Raw genomic sequence first — 20315 nt, 5'->3', positions numbered from 1 at the left:
GGGTAAGGGCAAGAAGGGATACTTCATGAAACGGCAAATCAGCTACTGCTCTAGTGGAGAAACCCAAGGTTGAACCCAAACCCGAGACTAAGTGCTTCTGTAATAAGGGGAACAGTCACTGGATCAGAATTACCCTAGATACTTGGTAGATGAAAAGGCTGGCAAGGTCGATAGAAGTATATTGGATATACATTATGTTAATGTGTACTTTACTAGTACTCCTAGTAACACCAGGGTATTAGATACCGGTTCAGTTGCTAAGTGTTAGTAACTCGAAATAAAAGCTACGGAATAAACGGAGACTAGCTAAAGGTGAGCTGACGATATGTGTTGGAAGTGTTTCCAAGGTTGATGATCAAGCATCGCACGCTTCCTCTACCATCGAGATCGGTGTTAAACCTAAATAATTGTTATTTGGTGTTTGCGTTGAGCATAGACATGATTGGATTATGTTTATCGCAACACGGTTATTCATTTAAGGAGAATAATGGTTACTCTGTTTATTTGAATAATACCTTCAATGGTCTTGCACCTAAAGTGAATGGTTTATTGAATCCCGATCGTAGAGATACACATGTTCATGCCAAAAGATATAAGATAGTAATGATAGTACCACCTACTTATGGCACTGCCATGTAAGTCATAATGGTATAAACCGCATGAAGAAGCTCCATGTTGGTGGATCTTTGGACTCACTCGTTTTTGAAAAGATTGAGACATGTGAACCATGTCTATTGGTATATACGCATGAAGAAACTCCATGCAGATGGACCGTTTGGACTCACTTGATTTTGAATCACTTGAGACATGCAAATCATACCACATGGGCAAGATGATTGAAAGCCTCGTTTTCAGTAAAATGGAACAAGAAAGCAACTTGTTGGAAGTAATAATTTTGATGTGTGCAGTCCAATGAGTGCTGAGGCACGCAGTGGATATCATTATGTTCTTACTTCACAGATGATTTGAGTAGATACTGAGTATATTTACTTGATGAAACACAAGTCTGAATTATTGAAAGGTTCAAGTAATTTCAGAGTGAAGTTGAAGATCATCGTAACAAAAGGATAAAATGTCTATGATATGATCATAGAGATGAATATCTGAGTTACGTGTTTGGCACACAATTAAGACATTGTGGAAATTGTTTCACAACTAATACCGCCTGGAACACCATAGTGTGATGGTGTGTCCGAACATCATAACTGCACCCTATTGGATATGGTGCATATCATGATGTCTCTTATCGAATTACCACTATCGTTCATGGGTTAGGCATTAGAGACAACCACATTCACTTTAAAATAGGGTACCACGTAACTCCGTTGAGACGACACCGTATGAACTATGGTTTGGAGAAACCTAAGCTGCCGTTCCTTAAAAGTTTGGGGCTGCGACGCTTATGTGAAAAAGTTGATAAGCTCGAACCCAAAGTGGATAAATACATCTTCATAGGACACCCAAAAACAGTTGGGTATACCTCCTATCTCAGATCCGGAAGCAAAAGGGATTGTTTCTAGTAATGGGTCCTTTCTCAAGGAAAAGTTTCTCTCGAAAGAATTGAGTGGGAGGATGGTGGAGACTTGATATGGTTAATGAAACATCACTTCAACTAGTGTGTAGCAGGGCACAAGAAGTTGTTCCTATGACGCCTACACCAATTGAAGTGGAAGCTTATGATAGTGATCATGAAACTTTGGATCAAGTAACTACCAAACCTCGTAGGTCGACAAAGATGCGTACTGCATCAGAGTGGTACGTAATCCTATCTTAGGAGGTCATGTTGCTAGACAACAATGAACCTACGAGCTATGGAGAAGCGATGGTGGGCCCAGATTTCGGCAAATGGCTCGAGGCCATAAAATCCGAGAGAGGATCCATGTATGAAAACAAAGTGTAGACTTTGGAAGAACTACTTAATGGTCGTAAGGCTGTTGGGTACAGATGGATTCTAAGAGGGAAGACAGACAATGATGGTATGTGTCACCATTAAGAAAGCTCAGCTTGTCACTAAGATGTTTCCGACAAGTTCAAGGAGTTGACTACGATGAGACTTTCTCATTCGTAGTGATGCTAAGAGTCTGTTGGAATCCTATTAGCAGTTATTGCATTATTTATGAAATCTTGCAGATAGGATGTCAAAACATTGTTTCCTCGAAAATTTTCTTGAGGAAAGGTTGCATGTGATACAACCAGAAGGTTGTTGTCAATCCTAAAAGATGCTAACAAGTATGCAAAGCTCCAGCAATCCTTGTAAGGATTGGAGTAAGCATCTCGGAGTTGGAATATACGCTTTGATGAGATAATCAAAGTTTTTTGGGTTTATACAAAGTTTGTTAGAAACTTGTATTTACAATAAAGTGAGTGGGAGCACTACACCATTTCTGATAAGTATATGTGAATGGCATATTGTTGATCCGAAATGATGTAAAATTTCTGGAAAGCATAAAGGGTGGTTTGAAAGGAGTTTTTCAAAGGAAAACCTGGATTAAGCTGCTTGAACATTGAGCATCAAGATCTATAAGGATAGATCAAAACGCTTAATGGTGCTTTCAAATGAGCACATACCTTGACATGATATTGAAGGTGTTCAAGATGGATCAGTCAAATAAGGAGTTCTTGCCTGAGTTGTAAGGTATGAAGTTAAGACTTAAAGCTCGACCACGGCAGAAGAGAGAGAAAGGACTAAGGTCATCCCCTATGCTTTAGACGTAGGCTCTACAGTATGCTATGCTGAGTACCGCACCTGATGTGTGCCTTGCCACGTGTCTGGCAAGGGGGTACAAGAGTGATCCAGGAAGGAATGGATCATTGGACAGCGGTCAAAATTGTCCTTGGAGTAATAAGGACATGTTTCTCGATTATGGAGGTGATAAAGAGTTCGGCGTAAAGGGTTACATCGATGCAAGCTTTAACACCTATCTGAATGGCTCTGAGTAGCAAACCAGATACGTATAGTGGAGCAACCATTTGGAATAGCTCCAAGTGGAGCATGGAAGCAGCATTTACACTATGACCTAGAGATTTGCAAAGTACATACGGATCTGAATGTTGCAGACCCGTTGACTAAAACCTCTCTCACAAGCAAAACATGATCAAACCCCATAACTCATTGAGTCTTAATCACATGATGATGTGAACTAGTTTATTGACACTAGTAAACACTTTGGATGTTGGTCACATGGTGATGTGACCTGTGAGTGTTAATCACACGGCGATGTGAACTAGATTATTGACTCTAGTGCAAGTGGGAGACTGTTGGAAATATGCTCTAGAGGCAATAATAAATTAGTTATTATTATTATGTTTCCTTGTTCATGATAATCGTTTATTATCCATGCTATAATTGTATTGATAGGAAACTCAGATACATGTGTGGGTACATAGACAACACCATGTCCCTAGTAAGCCTCTAGTTGACTAGCTCGTTGATCAATAGATGGTTACGGTTTCCTGACCATGGACATTGGATGTCGTTGATAACGGGATCACATCATTAGGAGAATGATGTGATGGACAAGACCCAATTCTAAGCCTAGCACAAAGATTGTGTAGTTCGTATGCTAAAGCTTTTCTAATGTCAAGTATCATTTCCTTAGACCATGAGATTGTGCAACTCCCGGATACCGTAGGAATGCTTTGGGTGTACCAAACGTTACAATGTAACTGTGTGGCTATAAAGGTGCACTACGGGTATCTCCGAAGGTGTCTGTTGGGTTAGCATGAATCGAGACTGGGATTTGTCACTCCGTGTGACGGAGAGGTATCTCTGGGCCCACTCGGTAGGACATCATCATAATGTGCACAATGTGACCAAGGGGTTGATCACGGGATGATGTGTTATGGAACGAGTAAAGAGACTTGCCGGTAACGAGATTGAACAAGGTATCGGGATACCAACGATCGAATCTCGGGCAAGTACTGTACCGGTAGACAAAGGGAATTGAATACGGGATTGATTGAATCCTTGACATCATGGTTCATCCGATGAGATCATCGTGGAACATGTGGGAGCCAACATGGGTATCAAGATCCCGCTGTTGGTTATTGGCCGGAGAGTTGTCTCGGTCATGTCTGCGTGTCTCCCGAACCCGTAGGGTCTACACACTTAAGGTTCGATGACGCTAGGGTTATAGGGAATAGATGTACGTGGTTACCGAATGTTGTTCAGAGTCCCGGATGAGATCCAGGACGTCACGAGGAGTTCCAGAATGGTCCGGAGGTAAAGATTTATATATGGGAAGTCCTGCTTTGGTCACCGGAAAAGTTTCGGGTGCTACAGATAACATACCGGGACCACCGGGAGGGTCCCGGGGGTCCACCAGGTGGGGCCACCAGCCCCAGAAGGCTGAGTGGGCCAAGTGTGGGAGGGGACCAACTCCAGGTGGGCTGGTGCGCCCCCCCCACCAAGGCCCAAGGCGTAGGGAGAGTGGGAGGGGGCAAACCCTAGGTCCAGATGGGCCCTAAGGCCCACCCTAGGTGCGCCCCCTCTCTCCCCCCTTGGCCGCCACCTAGATGGGATCTGGGGGCTGCCGCCACCCCTAGGGAGGGAACCCTAGGTGGGGGCGCAACCCCTCCTCTCCCCCTATATATATTTGAGGTTTGGGGGCTGCCCAACACATGATTTGATCTCCTTCTTGGCGCAGCCCTACCCCTCTCCCTCCTCGTCTCTTGTGATGCTTGGCGAAGCCCTGCTGGAGTGCCACACTCCACCACCACCACGCCGTCGTGCTGCTGCTGGACGGAGTCTTCCCCAACCTCTCCCTCTCTCCTTGCTAGATCAAGGCATGGGAGACGTCACCGGGCTGCATGTGTGTTGAACGCGGAGGTGCCGTCCGTTCGACACTAGGATCATCGGTGATTTGGATCACGACGAGTACAACTCTATCAACCCCGTTCACTTGAACGCTTCCGCTTAGCGATCTACAAGGGTATGTAGATGCACTCCCCTTTCCCTCGTTGCTAGATTACTTCATAGATTGATCTTGGTGATGCGTAGAATTTTTTTTGAATTTCTGCTACGTTACCCAACACCTTTTACACGTGGCCTTATGATCATCGTTCTCGGGCATTACTGTCTGTAGGCAGGATTGATGCTCCGAGGCTTGAAATGAGATGGCAGGTGACCCACTCAGACGACGACCTAGTGTGTTTGTTGCGCCAAGTTTCGGAGTCATTGAGACGCTCATCAGAATAAAGCCCAACCTCTATGTTTGCAAGAACCAGGGTCGCACCACCACCAAAGAGGCTTTTAGAGCCAAAGAAAAGGCCCACTGCAAGCAATGAGACACATATCGATGTGGCGCATCGGTTGGGGATTGTCCTCGTGCTAGCCTGGACTCGAATCAACTGCACTGTATTGGCGAGGTCGAGGAAGAGAACCAGATACGCCGCCTACAGGCCATCTCCCCGTTCCATGAACACCAATTGGTCTCGGTTGTTGGCGTTGCCACAACATGCAGCAAACCACCATTCACGAACAAAAAGACTAAACTTGTCGTGCTATGACAACTACACAAAGCCGACTCTTCGTCGATGCCATGGAGAGCATCGCTGTGGTGAGGAAGAAACCAAGGCAAATTTATTCAACGCGGCACCGTCCTCATTGCCCCGGCACCACCGAACGAAACAATAACCCTACTGAAACAACACAAAAGAGAAATAGGAGCCCCCCATCCATCCGCCACCAAAACAGTAGATGAAGGGGGACGAAAGCCACTATGTTGCCAACGTTCACCAGAGGAAAACTTGTCGCCTCCGAATTGCCTATCCAAGGTTGTTCGGGATGAAGCGGTTCATACACGAGTAGCCCGCTAGGCGTTAAAAGCGATGAACATGAGCTCCCCCTCCTTTTTTTAGAAAAGGAGGAACTCCCCCTCCCAGGGCCTCTTTTAACTCGCATGATTTCAAAACACATGAATATGATAGATTTGTATGTGAAAAATAGAGGAATGAAAAACACATAAATTTTGCATATTTTTATGTTTTATTCATGGGAGTTGGAAAAACACATGAATTCCAAAAAATATGCCCAAATTAGCACTAAAAATTATGCAGTAGTAAAATTAAGTTCATATAATGCGAGTTATGGCCTTGCCTTTGTTTTTTGCGTATAGATTGTGAAAAAAGAGGTTTCATGGATTACATAATCACTTTTCTCTCTATGAAATTCTAACTAAATTTTGTATGCTAATTCTTTGATCCATTCTTTTGAATCAAATGAATGAATAGTATCACCGTAAGAAAAATTCTTGTTCATATGATTTATCCACGACAAAAGGCCCCCAAGCTACATAGTCCATAGCTGATCACGAGCTCATATGCTTCTGGGTGAACACTAAACATAAATAAAAAATCCTGGAAAATAGCAAAAATTAATAAATTTTCATGGCGATTTGATCTCGGAGGAGCCTGGGATAGGAAACAAAACATTGTTCCAAAATAAAAATCTTGAACCTTTCTTAAAACGCCGTTTTTTTTTGTTTTTTGTCTAGGGCTCCTCCGTTGTCAGATGGTCACAAAATTTTGCATACACCTAGAAAACTTGTGCATCTTTGGTGGCAAAAATTTCAAATATTAAAATTCCTTTTTCCATTTATTTCGATTTACTTTTTCAGGTTTTTTAGAGATACTTACTTTTTTTAGAAAAAGATATTTACTTTTTCAGTTGAATTTATTTCGATTTACTGTTCATCCTGCCCCACAGGCCACAGCCCGTGCCGCCTCGCACCCGGCCTCACTCCACAGCCCGTGCCGTTGCGTCTCGTAGGGGCCTGCTCAGCCCACGTTGCGTCAGCGAAGCGTCCTGGAGCCCAAAGCGGGGCGCCCACCGGCCTGTAACTGCTAGGAGAGGGAGACCGACGCCAGCGCAAGTGCGCAACCGCCGCCATCGTCCTCCTCGCGGCGCGCGCCAAAACCCGCCGGCCGGGCTCCCGCGATCCGCCGCTCCCAAACCACACCCCTCCTCCCTCCCGCACGAGCCGCCGGCTCCCGTAGCGCTCCGATGGCGCAGGAGGAGAGGGAGCTCCAGGTCCGAGCCCTCGACGGGCGGTCCACCGCCGTAACGCTCGCCGCCGCCGCCTCCGTCCGGGACCTCAAGGCCGCGCTCCGGGGCTCCTTCCCTCCCGCGCAGATCTCAAACAGCTTCCATCTCTTCCTCAAGGTGCACCATCCACTCCACCCTCCCCCGCCTCTCTGACCGTTCCGGTGAATGACGTTGCCATGGGTTTGTCAGTTGTCACGCTCCGTGGCATTGTTGCATTTGCCGATTTTTTCTGATGACGGCATGGTTTCTCATGATGAAGGGTGCTAAACTGCGATTGGAGGCCGAGATTGGCAGCCTTGTCACCGGCAATGGTGAATTCATTGTTCTAGTTCCCTTTTCACGGAAGTCAGCGCAGCCTTCTCCAGTGGCCATGCCAGCCGAAGAGCCGAGTGTAAATCCACCGATATCACAGGAAGTGGCGACTGGGGCTAATTCAGCCTGGCAAGACATTATGGATGACCTCTCATCAATACCAAACAGTCCAAATGCTGATGATGCATCGAAAGATCTCTATTCCTCTAGCATCCCCTGTTCTGGGAGCTATGCAGAGGATGGGTCAACAGGTAAAAGCCCGTCAACTGGATGTTCAAGGAAAAGGAGAAAACTGTGCAAGGAAAATGGAAATGGTTCCAGTGATACACCTGGAGTGGACGGTGCATCGAAGCAGCCTAGCATGAATAAGAAGAGTAGTTTTGTCAGATCTGCTGCATCATCATGCCATGTAGGTTTCCTTTCCATCGATTCAGTTTTCTGTTTTGCCTTGTCAATTTTAGCTTAGCTTTCACCCCAGGTAGCATAAATCCAAACTGCAGCCTGGTGTAGTTTCCATAAAGAGAAGCCTTTACGCATATGCTAAGCATTGGTTTGTAGGACAGTATGTTGACAATGCATTTGGATTGCAGGATAAACACCCCTTAGGGCCTGCCGAAATGGTTGAACATCTGAAAAAAGGCCTTGGAAAGGAGGGGCAGGTTTTCACTCTGTTTCAATTTCTTGAAGTAACAAAGCAAATAAAACCATAATATTTATGTTGTTGATTATATGTTTCAGATTGTACATATTGAAGAGATTCCATGTAGACGGGCATCATATTCAGAACTTCCTCGTGATCTTTCAGAAGTTATGAGGAAAGCACTAGAAAGTATTGGAATATCTAGATTGTATAGCCATCAGGTATAATGGGGTATGCATCTACCGTATTTTCTTATATTTTGTTGTTGAGGTAAATTTCTTATGTTGACTTGAACTCAAGTGCAGTCTGAAGCTATACAATCTTCCATTTCTGGGAAGCATGTTGCAGTTGCAACTTCAACATCAAGTGGAAAGTCTTTGTGCTACAATATTCCTGTTCTTGAATCTCTCTCTCAAGACTTGATGGCATGTGCTTTATATATATTTCCGACAAAGGTCTAGCCAGAACCCACTATGTTGTAGGCATGGTTATGTGAAATCTTGTGAGAAACCCACTTGGCTATTGTATTGCAGGCTTTAGCTCAAGATCAGTTGAGGACTATAGTGGAGATGAAGAAAGCATTTCACACTGATATTAATGTTAGCATCTATGATGGAGATACCCCTAGAGAAGATCGTCTCTGGATCAGGGATAATGCACGACTGGTAAATATGTGCTCCTGGGTCTATAGAGTTATGCTTAACTTTCATTTATTTTGGTGTGTCTAATCACTTACTCTCCTCCTCACTCTCAGCTAATTACCAACCCAGATATGCTGCACGTGTCACTCTTACCATGTCACAGTCAATTCCAAAGGATTTTGTCAAATCTCAGGTGGAACTAAATGATTTACTTAGTTTTGTCAATAATTTTATTTAAACATCGTGTCAGTTCCTGAATGAACTGTGGTAACATTTTCGGGGTTTTAATATAAAGCAGGGGGGGGGGGGGGAGGGGGTTAATATACCTCTTCTCTAAAAAAGAACTGATTCCTGATACCAAATGTCAGGTGGAAGTAGAGGAGAGTTTCCTTATTTTATTTTGTTAATGATGTTATTTCATCGTGTGGTATCATATTTCTTTCCATCTATACTTTCTTATTTAGTAAACATATCCTTTATTGTTCATTTGATAACGAGTTTCTGCCATAATCTACTCAGGTATATTGTCATTGATGAAGCTCATTCATATAAAGGAGTATTTGGCTGCCATACTGCACTTATACTTAGAAGATTGAAGCGTATTTGTTCAAATAGTATGTATATTTTGTTGAACCATTCAATAGTTGTTAGTCCACTCAAAAGGCTCCATTGATCTTGCTACAAGAGAACTCTGAAATGCCAATTAGCTTCTCAAAATTTTGTACTCCCTCCGATCCATATTAATTGTCGCAGCCTTAGTACAACTTTAGCACAAAGTTGTACTAAAGCTGCGGCATTTAATTTGGATAGGAGGGAGTACTTAATTTTATTAAATTGTGAGATATAACTTAGTAGATATACTTTAGTTTAGGTATTACTGATACAATTCCTAAGCATCTTGGTCTTATATGCAGTTTATGGCTGTCATCCTACATTCACGTTTTGTACAGCTACCTCAGCAAACCCACGTGAGCATGTTATGGTAGGTTATATCTTCTCCTAACTGTAGTTTTGAAAATATGTGGCTGTAACTAAAACAGAATAAACCAGCTCCCTCTAACAATTTTACTGTATGTAAAACTTGCTCCTCCTTGTAGTAGTTTCTTCAAAACATATCAGTTTTGGTCATCCTTTTATTATGCAGGAACACATTGATGAGTTGAACAAGACCTTACTGTGTTAGATAATATTATTTTAGGATGGCCATCTTAATTTACTCTCTCTGCAGACTTATTTATATGGACTCTTTTGGGAATTGCATACATTTGTCTTCAAGCATTCTGTTTCTATCTCAGGAGCTGGCCAAATTGGATAATGTCAAGTTGATTCAGAATGATGGAAGTCCGTGTGGTTCTAAATATTTTCTCTTGTGGAATCCCCCATTACATATGAAAAAAGAGGGAGGCTCACAAGGTAGTTTAGTAACTAGACGCTCAAGGTATTCACACCCTTTTTCTAATTAATTCTAGTGTTACTTTTTGTTCATTGTAGTTCTACATTTCAACTTTGATAACTGCTTGTCTTTTTGTCCATCAGGCATGATATTTAATTTGTAATGACCCATATATCATCATTCTTTGGTGTCTAGCATGACATTGCAATTTCCCCAATGTCAACTTTCACTTGTTTCAAAATGCTAAGGTCCCTAAGCAATCACTTAGTGGAAAAGGAAGTGATCGAGTGATGAAAACCAGGAGGTGGGCTTTGAAGCAGCCATCCTTTGAAGAAACAATTGCTAATAATAACAGTTATATTGCTGGGTCGACTCCTAACAGGATGGCTCAAGAGTTCAAATGTAGTTTTACTTTAACGCACCATATTACTTGTGGTTGAAACCTTTGTCAAGTGATGCACTCATAATTGTGACACCATCATTCTCAAGTCAATATGCTATGCTGCTATTGCTTCAAAGTAAGGCATCTTTGACTTTAGTATGGTGCTGTGATTACTCTATATAAAAATGTGTGACATCTGAGCTTAAGACACAGAAGATATCAAGTGGAAAAGCTTGAGCCATCATTTAGGATGCAGAATTTATTCAATCTTGAATGTATTCATTTTCATACTGCATGCCAGTTTTTATTTGTCCATACCCTGCAATTATTTTCTGGTAACTTCTTTTTCTCAAAAAAAAACTGATATATCATATTTTTATTTGTTAGCCCAATAGTAGAGGTTTCTTATCTGTTCTCTGAGATGGTTCAACATGGGCTCCGCTGCATTGCATTCTGTAAAACGAGGAAGCTATGTGAGCTCGTTCTGTCTTACACGTAAGAGCACATTTTCCTATCTCTTTTTTACTTTTCATTTTCTCAGTTTCTTGTTAAACTTTTTTCTATGTGTAGTTTCTTAGTTCTTTAGATGATCTATCTGTTATTGTAGGCGTGAAATTCTTGAGGAGACTGGAAAAGAATTGGTAGATTCTATCTGTGTATATCGTGCTGGCTACATTGCAGAGGTTGTTATTTTTTTGCCATTTTCCTAATATATTCTGACATAGCCGGTCCCAAGCCCGGGTAAAGGAGGAGGGTTGTGATAGGCTTGGCGAGCCAACGTAAAAACTCAGCCACTCTTATGGAGATGAAACCCAAAAGATTTTCGTTGGGGCGTAACCCTCTCAGCGACGCGCCACATCGGAACCCGGGTGTGGTGGAAAATGGGCAAGGGCCGGGCCGTCACCCCCCAAGTGGCGCGCCGTATCTTGATCCGGATACGGTGGCAAGTGAGCGAGGATCGGGTCGTCGCATCCTTAGTGGCGTGCTACATCGGCGCCCGGATGTAGTGGAAAATGAGCAAGGGTCTTCGCATTTGACTCGACGAGTGCGAAGGGTAAGGAAGCTAGCCGAGCCTAGGAGGATTCGCTTAGGTAGCTGGAACGTAGGGTCTCTGACAGGGAAGCTTCGGGAGCTAGTTGATGCAGCAGTGAGGAGAGGTGTTGATATCCTTTGCGTCCAAGAAACCAAATGGAGAGGACAGAAGGCGAAGGAGGTGGAGGATACCGGCTTCAAGCTGTGGTACACGGAGACGGCTGCAAACAGAAATGGCGTAGGCATCTTGATCAACAAGAGCCTCAAGTATGGAGTGGTAGACGTCAGGAGACATGGGGACCGGATTATCCTGGTCAAGCTGGTAGCTGAGGACTTGGTTCTCAATGTTATCAGCGCATATGCCCCGCAAGTAGGCCACAATGGGAACACCAAGAGGGAGTTTTGGGAAGGCTTGGAAGACATGGTTAGGAGTGTACCGATTGGTGAGAAGCTCTTCATAGGAGGAGACCTCAATGGCCACGTGGGTACATCTAACACAGGTTTTGAAGGGGCGCATGGGGGCTTTGGCTATGGTATCAGGAATCAAGAAGGAGAAGATGTCTTAAGCTTTGCTCTAGCCTACAACATGATTGTAGCTAACACCCTCTTTAGAAAGAGAGAATCACATCTGGTGACTTTTAGTAGTGGCCAACACTCTAGCCAGATTGATTTCATCCTCTCGAGAAGAGAAGATAGGCGTGCGTGCCTAGACTGTAAGGTGATACCTGGGGAGAGTGTTGTACCCCAGCATAAGCTGGTGGTTGCTGACTTCCGCTTTCGGATTCGTGTCCAGCGGGATAAGCGTGCCAAGGTCGCTAGAACGAAGTGGTGGAAGCTCAAGGGGGAGGTAGCTCAGGTGTTCAAGGAGAGGGTATTTAAGGAGGGCCCTTGGGAGGAAGGAGGGGATGCGGACAATGTGTGGATGAAGATGGCGACTTGCATTCGTAAGGTGGCCTCGGAGGAGTTTGGAGTGTCCAGGGGAAGGAGAAGCGAAGATAAGGATACCTGGTGGTGGAATGATGATGTCCAGAAGGCGCTTAAAGAGAAGAAAGATTGCTTCAGACGCCTATACCTGGATAGGAGTGCAGACAACATAGAGAAGTACAAGATGGCGAAGAAGGCCGCAAAGCGAGCTGTTGGTGAAGCAAGGGGCCGGGCATATGAGGACCTCTACCAACGGTTAGGCACGAAGGAAGGTGAAAGGGACATCTATAAGATGGCTAAGATCCGGGAGAGGAAGACGAGGGATATTGGCCAAGTCAAATGCATCAAGGACGGAGCAGGCCAACTCTTGGTGAAGGACGAAGAGATTAAGCATAGATGGCGGGAGTACTTCGACAAGCTGTTCAATGGGGAGAATGAGAGTTCTACCATTGAACTGAATGACTCCTTTGATGAGACCAGCATGCGTTTTGTGCGGCGCATCCAGGAGTCTGAGGTGAAGGAGGCTTTAAAAAGGATGAAAGGAGGCAAGGCGATGGGCCCTGATTGTATCCCCATTGAGGTGTGGAAAGGTCTCGGGGACATAGCGATAGTATGGCTAACCAAGCTTTTCAACCTCATTTTTCGGGCAAACAAGATGCCAGAAGAATGGAGACGGAGTATATTAGTACCAATCTTCAAGAACAAGGGGGATGTTCAGAGTTGTACTAATCACCGTGGAATTAAGCTGATGAGCCATACAATGAAGCTATGGGAGAGAGTCATTGAGCACCGCTTAAGAAGAATGACAAGCGTGACCAAAAATCAGTTTGGTTTCATGCCTGGGAGGTCGACCATGGAAGCCATTTTCTTGGTACGACAACTTATGGAGAGATATAGGGAGCATAAGAAGGACTTGCATATGGTGTTCATTGACTTGGAGAAGGCCTATGATAAGATACCGCGGAATGTCATGTGGTGGGCCTTGGAGAAACACAAAGTCCCAGCAAAGTACATTACCCTCATCAAGGACATGTACAATAATGTTGTGACAAGTGTTCGAACAAGTGATGTCGACACCGATGACTTCCCGATTAAGATAGGACTGCATCAGGGGTCAGCTTTGAGCCCTTATCTTTTTGCATTGGTGATGGATGAGGTCACAAGGGGTATACAAGGAGATATCCCATGGTGTATGCTCTTTGCGGATGATATGGTGCTAGTTGACGATAGTCGGACGGGGGTAAATAGGAAGTTAGAGTTATGGAGACAAACCTTGGAATCGAAAGGGTTTAGGCTTAGTAGAACTAAAACCGAGTACATGATGTGCGGTTTCAGTACTACTAGCTGTGAGGAGGAGGAGGTTAGCCTTGATGGCCGGGTGGTACCTCGGAAGGACACCTTTTGGTATTTGGGGTCAATGTTGCAGGAGGATGGGGGTATTGACGAAGATGTGAACCATCGAATCAAAGCCGGATGGATGAAGTGGCGCCAAGCTTCTGGCATTCTCTGTGACAAGAGAGTGCCACAAAAGCTAAAAGGCAAGTTCTACAGGACGGCGGTTCGACCCGCAATGTTGTATGGCGCGGAGTGTTGGCCGACTAAAAGGCGACATGTTCAACAGTTAGGTGTGGCGGAGATGCGTATGTTGAGATGGATGTGTGGCCACACAAGGAAGGATCGAGTCCGGAATGATGATATACGAGATAGAGTTGGGGTAGCACCAATTGAGGAGAAGCTTGTCCAACATCGTTTGAGATGGTTTGGGCATATTCAGCGCAGGCCTCCAGAAGCTCCAGTGCATAGCGGACGGCTAAAGCGTGCGGAGAATGTCAAGAGAGGGCGGGGTCGACCGATTTTGACATGGGAGGAGTCCGTTAAGAGAGACCTCAAGGATTGGAGTATCGACAAAGAGCTAGCTATGGACAGGGGTGCGTGGAAGCTTGCTATCCATGTGCCAGAGCCATGAGTTGGTTGCGAGATCTTATGGGTTTCACCTCTAGCCTACCCCAACTTGTTTGGGACTAAAGGCTTTGTTGTTGTTGTTTTATTCTGACATCCTACTTATGATTCTTTAATTCTGATCTAGGGTTTAGCATGAAGGTTGTCTTTAATCTCACTCGTGATTTGCAACATGTATCAATCTCTAATGCATAGATAAAAGGTATCCTTGCGATACAAGTGTTACCAGCAGTTGCATCACATACACCTTAATTTGATGTTGTAGCAACTATGTTTGTTCACGAGAGAATGAAACCCTTGTTTATGTTTTAGTAGAAGCAGCCGACCGGTACAGAAGAGAAGAAAACAATTATCTTTTATCTTTTATCGAAGTGTATAATTTGTTAGGAAACATTATTACATGAATTATACGATGCTTCTGGTGCCGCTCGTCCTTGTCTTAGTTTGTTTTCTGCTTGACCTCATCGTCACGATGATCACTTGCATGTTCGTTGTCAGTGCTGGAGTCTGGAGATTCCTTCGAGCATTTCGACCACTTTCAACCGTCGTGATCGCGCACATCGATCGAGTCTGTCGTCTTTGTCATACTGACTATATGCTTACTTGCCACAAGACTATGCAATCTCACTTCAGCCTGACCTGGGACACAGCTATGTCTCAGGTCATCAGTGACATGATCTGTCCTTAGGTGCTCCTAATAATTTTTTGGAAAAACTGGGGCACTTGTAATGCAAAAGTTTTCCGAAGCCAAGAGATTGATGATGTTGATCTAACTGTGTAGTCTGTTTGGCTCAGGAATCTGGACCATAAGATAGCAGCCTCTTGACTATCTATCGTCGCGTTAATTGTAATCTTGTAAAACTCTTAATTTTGAAGTAATGAATTCAGGTGTCCCCTCCCTCCCCCTTTGATTGCTCAGTTTTTTTTCTCTTACATGTGAGAGTCGAAAACAAATTATTGCAGGACAGAAGAAAAATTGAGGCTGACCTCTTTGAGGGAAAACTTCTTGGCGTTGCTGCCACAAATGCTCTTGAGCTGGGAATTGATGTTGGACATATTGATGCAACATTGCATCTTGGATTTCCTGGGAGTGTTGCGAGGTAGGTGAAAGAGACCAGTCGAGTAGAGTCTTATGTTTCTTCGTGAAGCCCACTAAGATACAGAATTTTAATTGTAGTTTATGGCAGCAAGCCGGAAGGTCTGGAAGGAGAGCAAAACAATCATTAGCCATTTATGTTGCCTTTGAGGGTCCTTTAGATCAGTATTTCATGAAATCCCCAGATAAACTATTTGGCAAGCCAATTGAGCATTGCCAAGTTGATTCACATAACCCAAAGGTGCGTAGATCTGTGCTTATTTGAACTAACTATGTTGTTATATTTAAATACTTGAGTATCTAACTCTTCGCTTGGTTTCTCGGGATATGAAATTCGTTGCAGGTTTTAGGACAGCACATTGCCTGTGCTGCTTATGAACATCCAATATGCCTGCAATATGATGAGAATCATTTTGGTTCTACTTTGGATAGTATAATGACGACTCTAAAGGACAAAGGTTTTCTGGTCAACAACCCGTCTGGACCTTTTTCTTCAACTATGTGGAATTATATTGGACCAGAGGTTCGTTCCTTGTTCATTCTCAGTTATATAAAATAACTCCTTCTCTTGTTACGTCAGTGCTCAGTAGTATTTGGATTTCTGCAGAAAAATCCTTCACAGATAATTAGCATACGAGCAATTGAGCATGACAAGTACAAAGTGATAGATAAGTTAAATAACAGATTACTTGAGGAAATTGAGGAAAGTAAGGCATTTTTCCAGGTAATATGTTTTAACTGTTCCAAAAGTACATGACCACTGTTATACTTTTATGGCTCTTTAAATATTCCCCACTGTCGGCGAAGCAGGTAGATAATAAATTCATGAATTTACAGTCAATGCACCATAACTTATTTTTAAAAATAATTTATGTATGCAATGTATACTTGAGCCATTGATGAGAACTGTGGATCTGCCGTTCTGAGTTCTGCCGTTATTTGCTTATTATCTCAAGTGCCCTTTTCTTAATTTCAGGTGTACGAGGGTGCTATTTACATGCATCAGGGTGTTAATTACTTAGTAGAGGAGTTTGATTTGTCATCAAGGACAGCTTTCTGCAGGAAAGTTGATGTGAAGTATTACACAAAGACACGAGACTACACTGACATCAATGTCCTTGGAGGAGATTTTGTATGTTCTTGAAAGCATTACATCATTTGATCTTATGCATTCTGCTATTGTGAAGTTATATCCGCTACAATATTGTTGAGCAATACATAGTTTATATCTCTTTTATCTAGATTTTCTAGACCCTAGCTAATTCCCTAATTCTGAGGACTATTTACCATCTCCTTTTCCATTAGATGTCAATGACATCACCTTATACTATTCATTGGTTTATTTCAACCCAGAGTTCCATGTCTTGTCCTCGTCTTTTCCTTTTCCTTTTTCGGAGAACCCCATAATTGCTTGATGTATAGCATGAAATAGGATAATTGTTCCGTCTGAGATGCTTGATCATGCTTTTGATTCTTTTCAATACCTTTTTTTCATCTAAAGTTAACGTCATTAAGTCCTGAACTTCCCTTTAAGTGAAATCTTTGTGCTTTGTTAGTATACTGATATTTTGTTCTCAATGGTTAATTGTCTCTTGTAAAAAATCTTGAAGGCTTATCTTCCGGCATGCAAAACCAACCATTTGAAGACAACTGCGCAAGCAAATAGTTGCAAGGTGTCAACCAAATGGTTTGACTTTCATCGGATATGTAAATCGAGCAGTAAAATATTAGACACAGTTGAACTTAGACTACCTCCATACTCGTATGATTCTGAGGTTTGTGACTCAATTATAAATCTTAGCAACATTATGATGCATTTCTCATGATTTTTACACCTGTATTTTTTATATGATGCCACAATAGGCTGTTTGGATACGGATTCCGCGGTCAGTAAAAATAGCTGTGGCGGAAAGGAAACTAGAGTTTCGAGGTGGTTCACATGCTGCTTCACACGCACTCTTGAATATATTGCCTCTGTAAGTTCTCATTTACCGCTGTTATAATGGTTTGTGGTAGACACTAGTAAATTTTGAAGCACAATTGTTTGGCACTGGTCTTAAAGAAGAATACTGCAATTTTCATTTCATTATAATTTGCCAGCCACTTGTTGTCTAACTGTTAATGCTATTGTTGCATTGAATTCTGTCGTAATTTTGTTGCATCCTTTACCTTTAGTAATTTAGCTCTTTTAACTGGGATTGCTTGTGCCATTTGTGCAGGCATATGATGTGCAGTGCTTCTGACCTAGGAACTGAGTGCGTAAATCCTCATGAAACCCGTGGTATGCCTGAAAGAATTCTTTTATACGATAAACACCCAGGTGGTATCGGCCTGGCAACGCAGGTAATTGCAGATAGTCGGCTATTTAGGCTATGTGAATGATCTTGGTGTAAACCGCAGTTTGTCTGTTCAATCATGCAGGTTAAAAAGCTTTTTGGGGAACTTCTGCTTGCTGCTTTAGAGCTTGTTTCTACATGCAGTTGCGCTAGTGCTTCTGGCTGTCCGAATTGTATCCAAGTAAGTTAATGTTGTACTGAGCTCGCTATTGAGACAAAACATACGTTAGCATCTTAGAGCTGATATGTTTCCTCTTATTCTTTTCAGTCATTGACATGCAGTGAATATAATGAGGTTTTGGACAAGGAAGCAGCGATTTTGATCCTAAAGGTTTAATGATTTTTGCTTGCTACATTTACCCAATCACCCTGTATCCTGCTGCATTTATTTCAACATAAAATTTCCCTGCTCTGAGATACGTTGCGTGTGCAGGGAGTGATTGAACACGAGAGATCGTATTTTCAAGTGGAAGAAGCTTCTGATCGAAGCTGACGTGCGAGCAAGGTACAAACCGCGTGTTGGTGATGCATTAACTAACAATGATTCTAGGCCTTGTCCTTTTTTTTGCGGGAAGGTTTACCAATTCAGAAATTCATTGCATGGGCACGTTTTATTCACAGAATTGAGATCCGATTATACATCCTCTCTGATTCACGCGTGCATGGGATTTCAAGGCATTTAGGAATTAGGAACCGCCAGCTCCATGAACTAGTGTTTGTAAAACTCAAGGGCTTCGGATTCGTTAAAGCCTGCATTTTTTCATTTCATTTTTCGGTGGTGGCTGTAAACTAGTGTTTGTATAACTTAAGGGCTTCAGTTCATTAAAGTCGGACAAGAGCCTCCTTTCTAAAAAAAATCAGGAGTAGTTAATATCTGAATGCTAGACAATCTGTTTTTCACTTCTGCTTCGGTAGACCCCCTTCAACACAAGGACGGCTAAGATTGTCCCATACCCCTTCATAACGGAGGGCACGATGGGCAAAAATCAAAAAAGAAGCTGCCCGCCTACCGTCCCGCTCGTAATGTATACGTATACGTGTATGTTTTTGTTTTTTTGGCCGGGTCGTCCTGCCAGCGCGCCCACCCCCGCACGTCCACGTCCGGTAATTATGCGTGCATAGGCGCATGCATGCATGCATGGCGCGGTTACGGGCCCCGCTACCGATTGCAGCGCTGCGGCCTGCTCCCGCTTCCGCCTCGGCCTGCGGCGCCCGCTTCCGCCTTGCGTCACCTCCCCTCCCGCTTCCGCCTCGGCCTGCGGTGCCCGCTTCCGCCTCGCGTCGGCCATCCCCGCTTCCGCCTCGGCCTGCGGCGGCCGCTTCCGCCTCGCGTCGGCCGCCCCCGCTTCCGCCTCGGCCTGCGGCGCCCGCTTCCGCCTCGGCCTGCGCCGCGCTGCCGCCTCGCCTCGCGTTGGCCGCCCCCGCTGAGGCGCTGCTGCCTGCCCCCCCGCCCCCGCTGTCGCCTCGCCTGCCCCTGACCCGTGCCCGACCCTCGCCTCCCATAAATCCGCCCCGACCCCCGCGCTAGCCTCTCATAAACCACCCCCGACTCTGCCTCTCCTCTTAGAGACCGTTCGCGACCCCGCGTTCTCCGATCGATCTCCGGGGCGGCGGCTCTCTCCGGCGCGATGCCTCGTGGACGCGGATGCTTCGGCCGATGTTGGTTCGGCTGGGGAGGCGGCAGTGGAGGCGCAGGGAGCAGTCGCCGGGCGGTTGGCGGCGGCGAAGGCGGCGGCGGCGGTGGTGGACGAGGTGGTGGACGCGGCGCCGCGCCGGGCGGTCTGTGGCCCTCTAACCTCAGCGGGCCGCAGACCGTGGATATCTACCGGCACGGCATCCCCGTGCCGCCGTCATGTCGCCTAGCACACGGCTGGCACGTGACGAGCGACGACTATGCCACGCCTGGGCCGGCACAACCCGGTCCGTGGAACCCCGAAGGTCGCCTCAACTTTTGGGTAGGCCGCGACTTCGACACCGTCGTCAGCTTCTACAAGTCTCGGGGCATCCGCGCGGACGCCCAAACGCGCCCCTCGCGCCCCCGCCGCCCCGGTTGTGCAGGCCCGTGCCGGCCGGCGCGCTCGCTCAGGCGCGCCGGCCGCTCCCGCCGCTCCAGCGGCCGCCCCTGAGTTTCACATCCCGCCGGAACTAGCGGCGATGCAAGAGGAGGGCGACCCGTTGGAGTCGCCGGGTTTGATCCGCGCGATCCGGAACTCCACGTCGGGGACCGGTTGGATGCCGCCGGAGGATGTTGTTGACCCGAGGGACCCGGCAGACGAGCCGGGGTACTGGCAGGCGATCAGGGAGTCGACCATACACTAGCGCAGCAGTCGTCTACCCTTGACGAATTTTTCGGATACTTGGGCAGTTCCGATGACTCAGACGGCGGTGAAGACGGCGGGCAGACGGTAGTGGTTGATCTTCTGAGTAGCGAGGAGGAGTAGTTAGATTAGTTTTAGTGTTAATCTTTTTTCATGTAAAATTTCGTTCGAATGTAAAATATCCTAAATATGAACGAAATTATGTTGCTTCAATGAGTAATGGAATGGTTGTATACA

At 45.0% G+C, this 20315-nt stretch overlaps 1 protein-coding gene across 3 annotated transcripts; it reads left to right on the top strand.

The window, feature by feature from the left end:
* Positions 1 to 6857: 6857 nt before the first annotated feature.
* Positions 6858 to 18598, top strand: LOC123044257 (uncharacterized ATP-dependent helicase YprA). 3 transcript variants are annotated; one of them, XM_044466951.1, is made up of 24 exons: positions 6858 to 7162; positions 7305 to 7766; positions 7948 to 8016; positions 8096 to 8218; positions 8303 to 8452; positions 8531 to 8662; positions 8752 to 8831; positions 9158 to 9252; positions 9553 to 9620; positions 9934 to 10076; positions 10801 to 10908; positions 11021 to 11096; positions 15292 to 15428; positions 15506 to 15665; positions 15768 to 15947; positions 16032 to 16148; positions 16401 to 16556; positions 17035 to 17199; positions 17288 to 17400; positions 17644 to 17767; positions 17846 to 17941; positions 18029 to 18091; positions 18194 to 18265; positions 18382 to 18598. In XM_044466951.1, exons 1-23 carry the CDS (start codon positions 7004 to 7006, stop codon positions 18251 to 18253), a joined length of 3036 nt encoding a protein of 1011 aa, XP_044322886.1. In that variant the 5' UTR covers positions 6858 to 7003; the 3' UTR covers positions 18254 to 18265; positions 18382 to 18598. The 3 variants fall into 3 exon arrangements, with proteins under 3 accessions (XP_044322886.1, XP_044322885.1, XP_044322887.1); XM_044466950.1 differs by having other exon boundaries at positions 18194 to 18598; XM_044466952.1 differs by lacking the exons at positions 18194 to 18265; positions 18382 to 18598 and having other exon boundaries at positions 18029 to 18097.
* The last annotated feature ends 1717 nt before the right edge of the window (positions 18599 to 20315 follow it).

This window comes from Triticum aestivum, chromosome 2B (assembly GCF_018294505.1).
Source record: "Triticum aestivum cultivar Chinese Spring chromosome 2B, IWGSC CS RefSeq v2.1, whole genome shotgun sequence".
Classification (NCBI taxonomy): Eukaryota; Viridiplantae; Streptophyta; class Magnoliopsida; order Poales; family Poaceae; genus Triticum; species Triticum aestivum.
Note: the sequence above shows the minus strand (reverse complement) of the source record. Positions and strands in the feature narration are given on the sequence as shown.

Coding starts and splice junctions, on each gene's coding strand:
- LOC123044257 (XM_044466951.1), top strand. CDS start 7,004: ATGGCGCAGGAGGAGAGGGAGCTCCAGGTCCGAGCCCTCGACGGGCGG. Junction 7,767..7,947: donor CTGCTGCATCATCATGCCAT/GTAGGTTTCCTT, acceptor TTTGGATTGCAG/GATAAACACCCCTTAGGGCC. Junction 11,097..15,291: donor GTGCTGGCTACATTGCAGAG/GTTGTTATTTTT, acceptor AAATTATTGCAG/GACAGAAGAAAAATTGAGGC.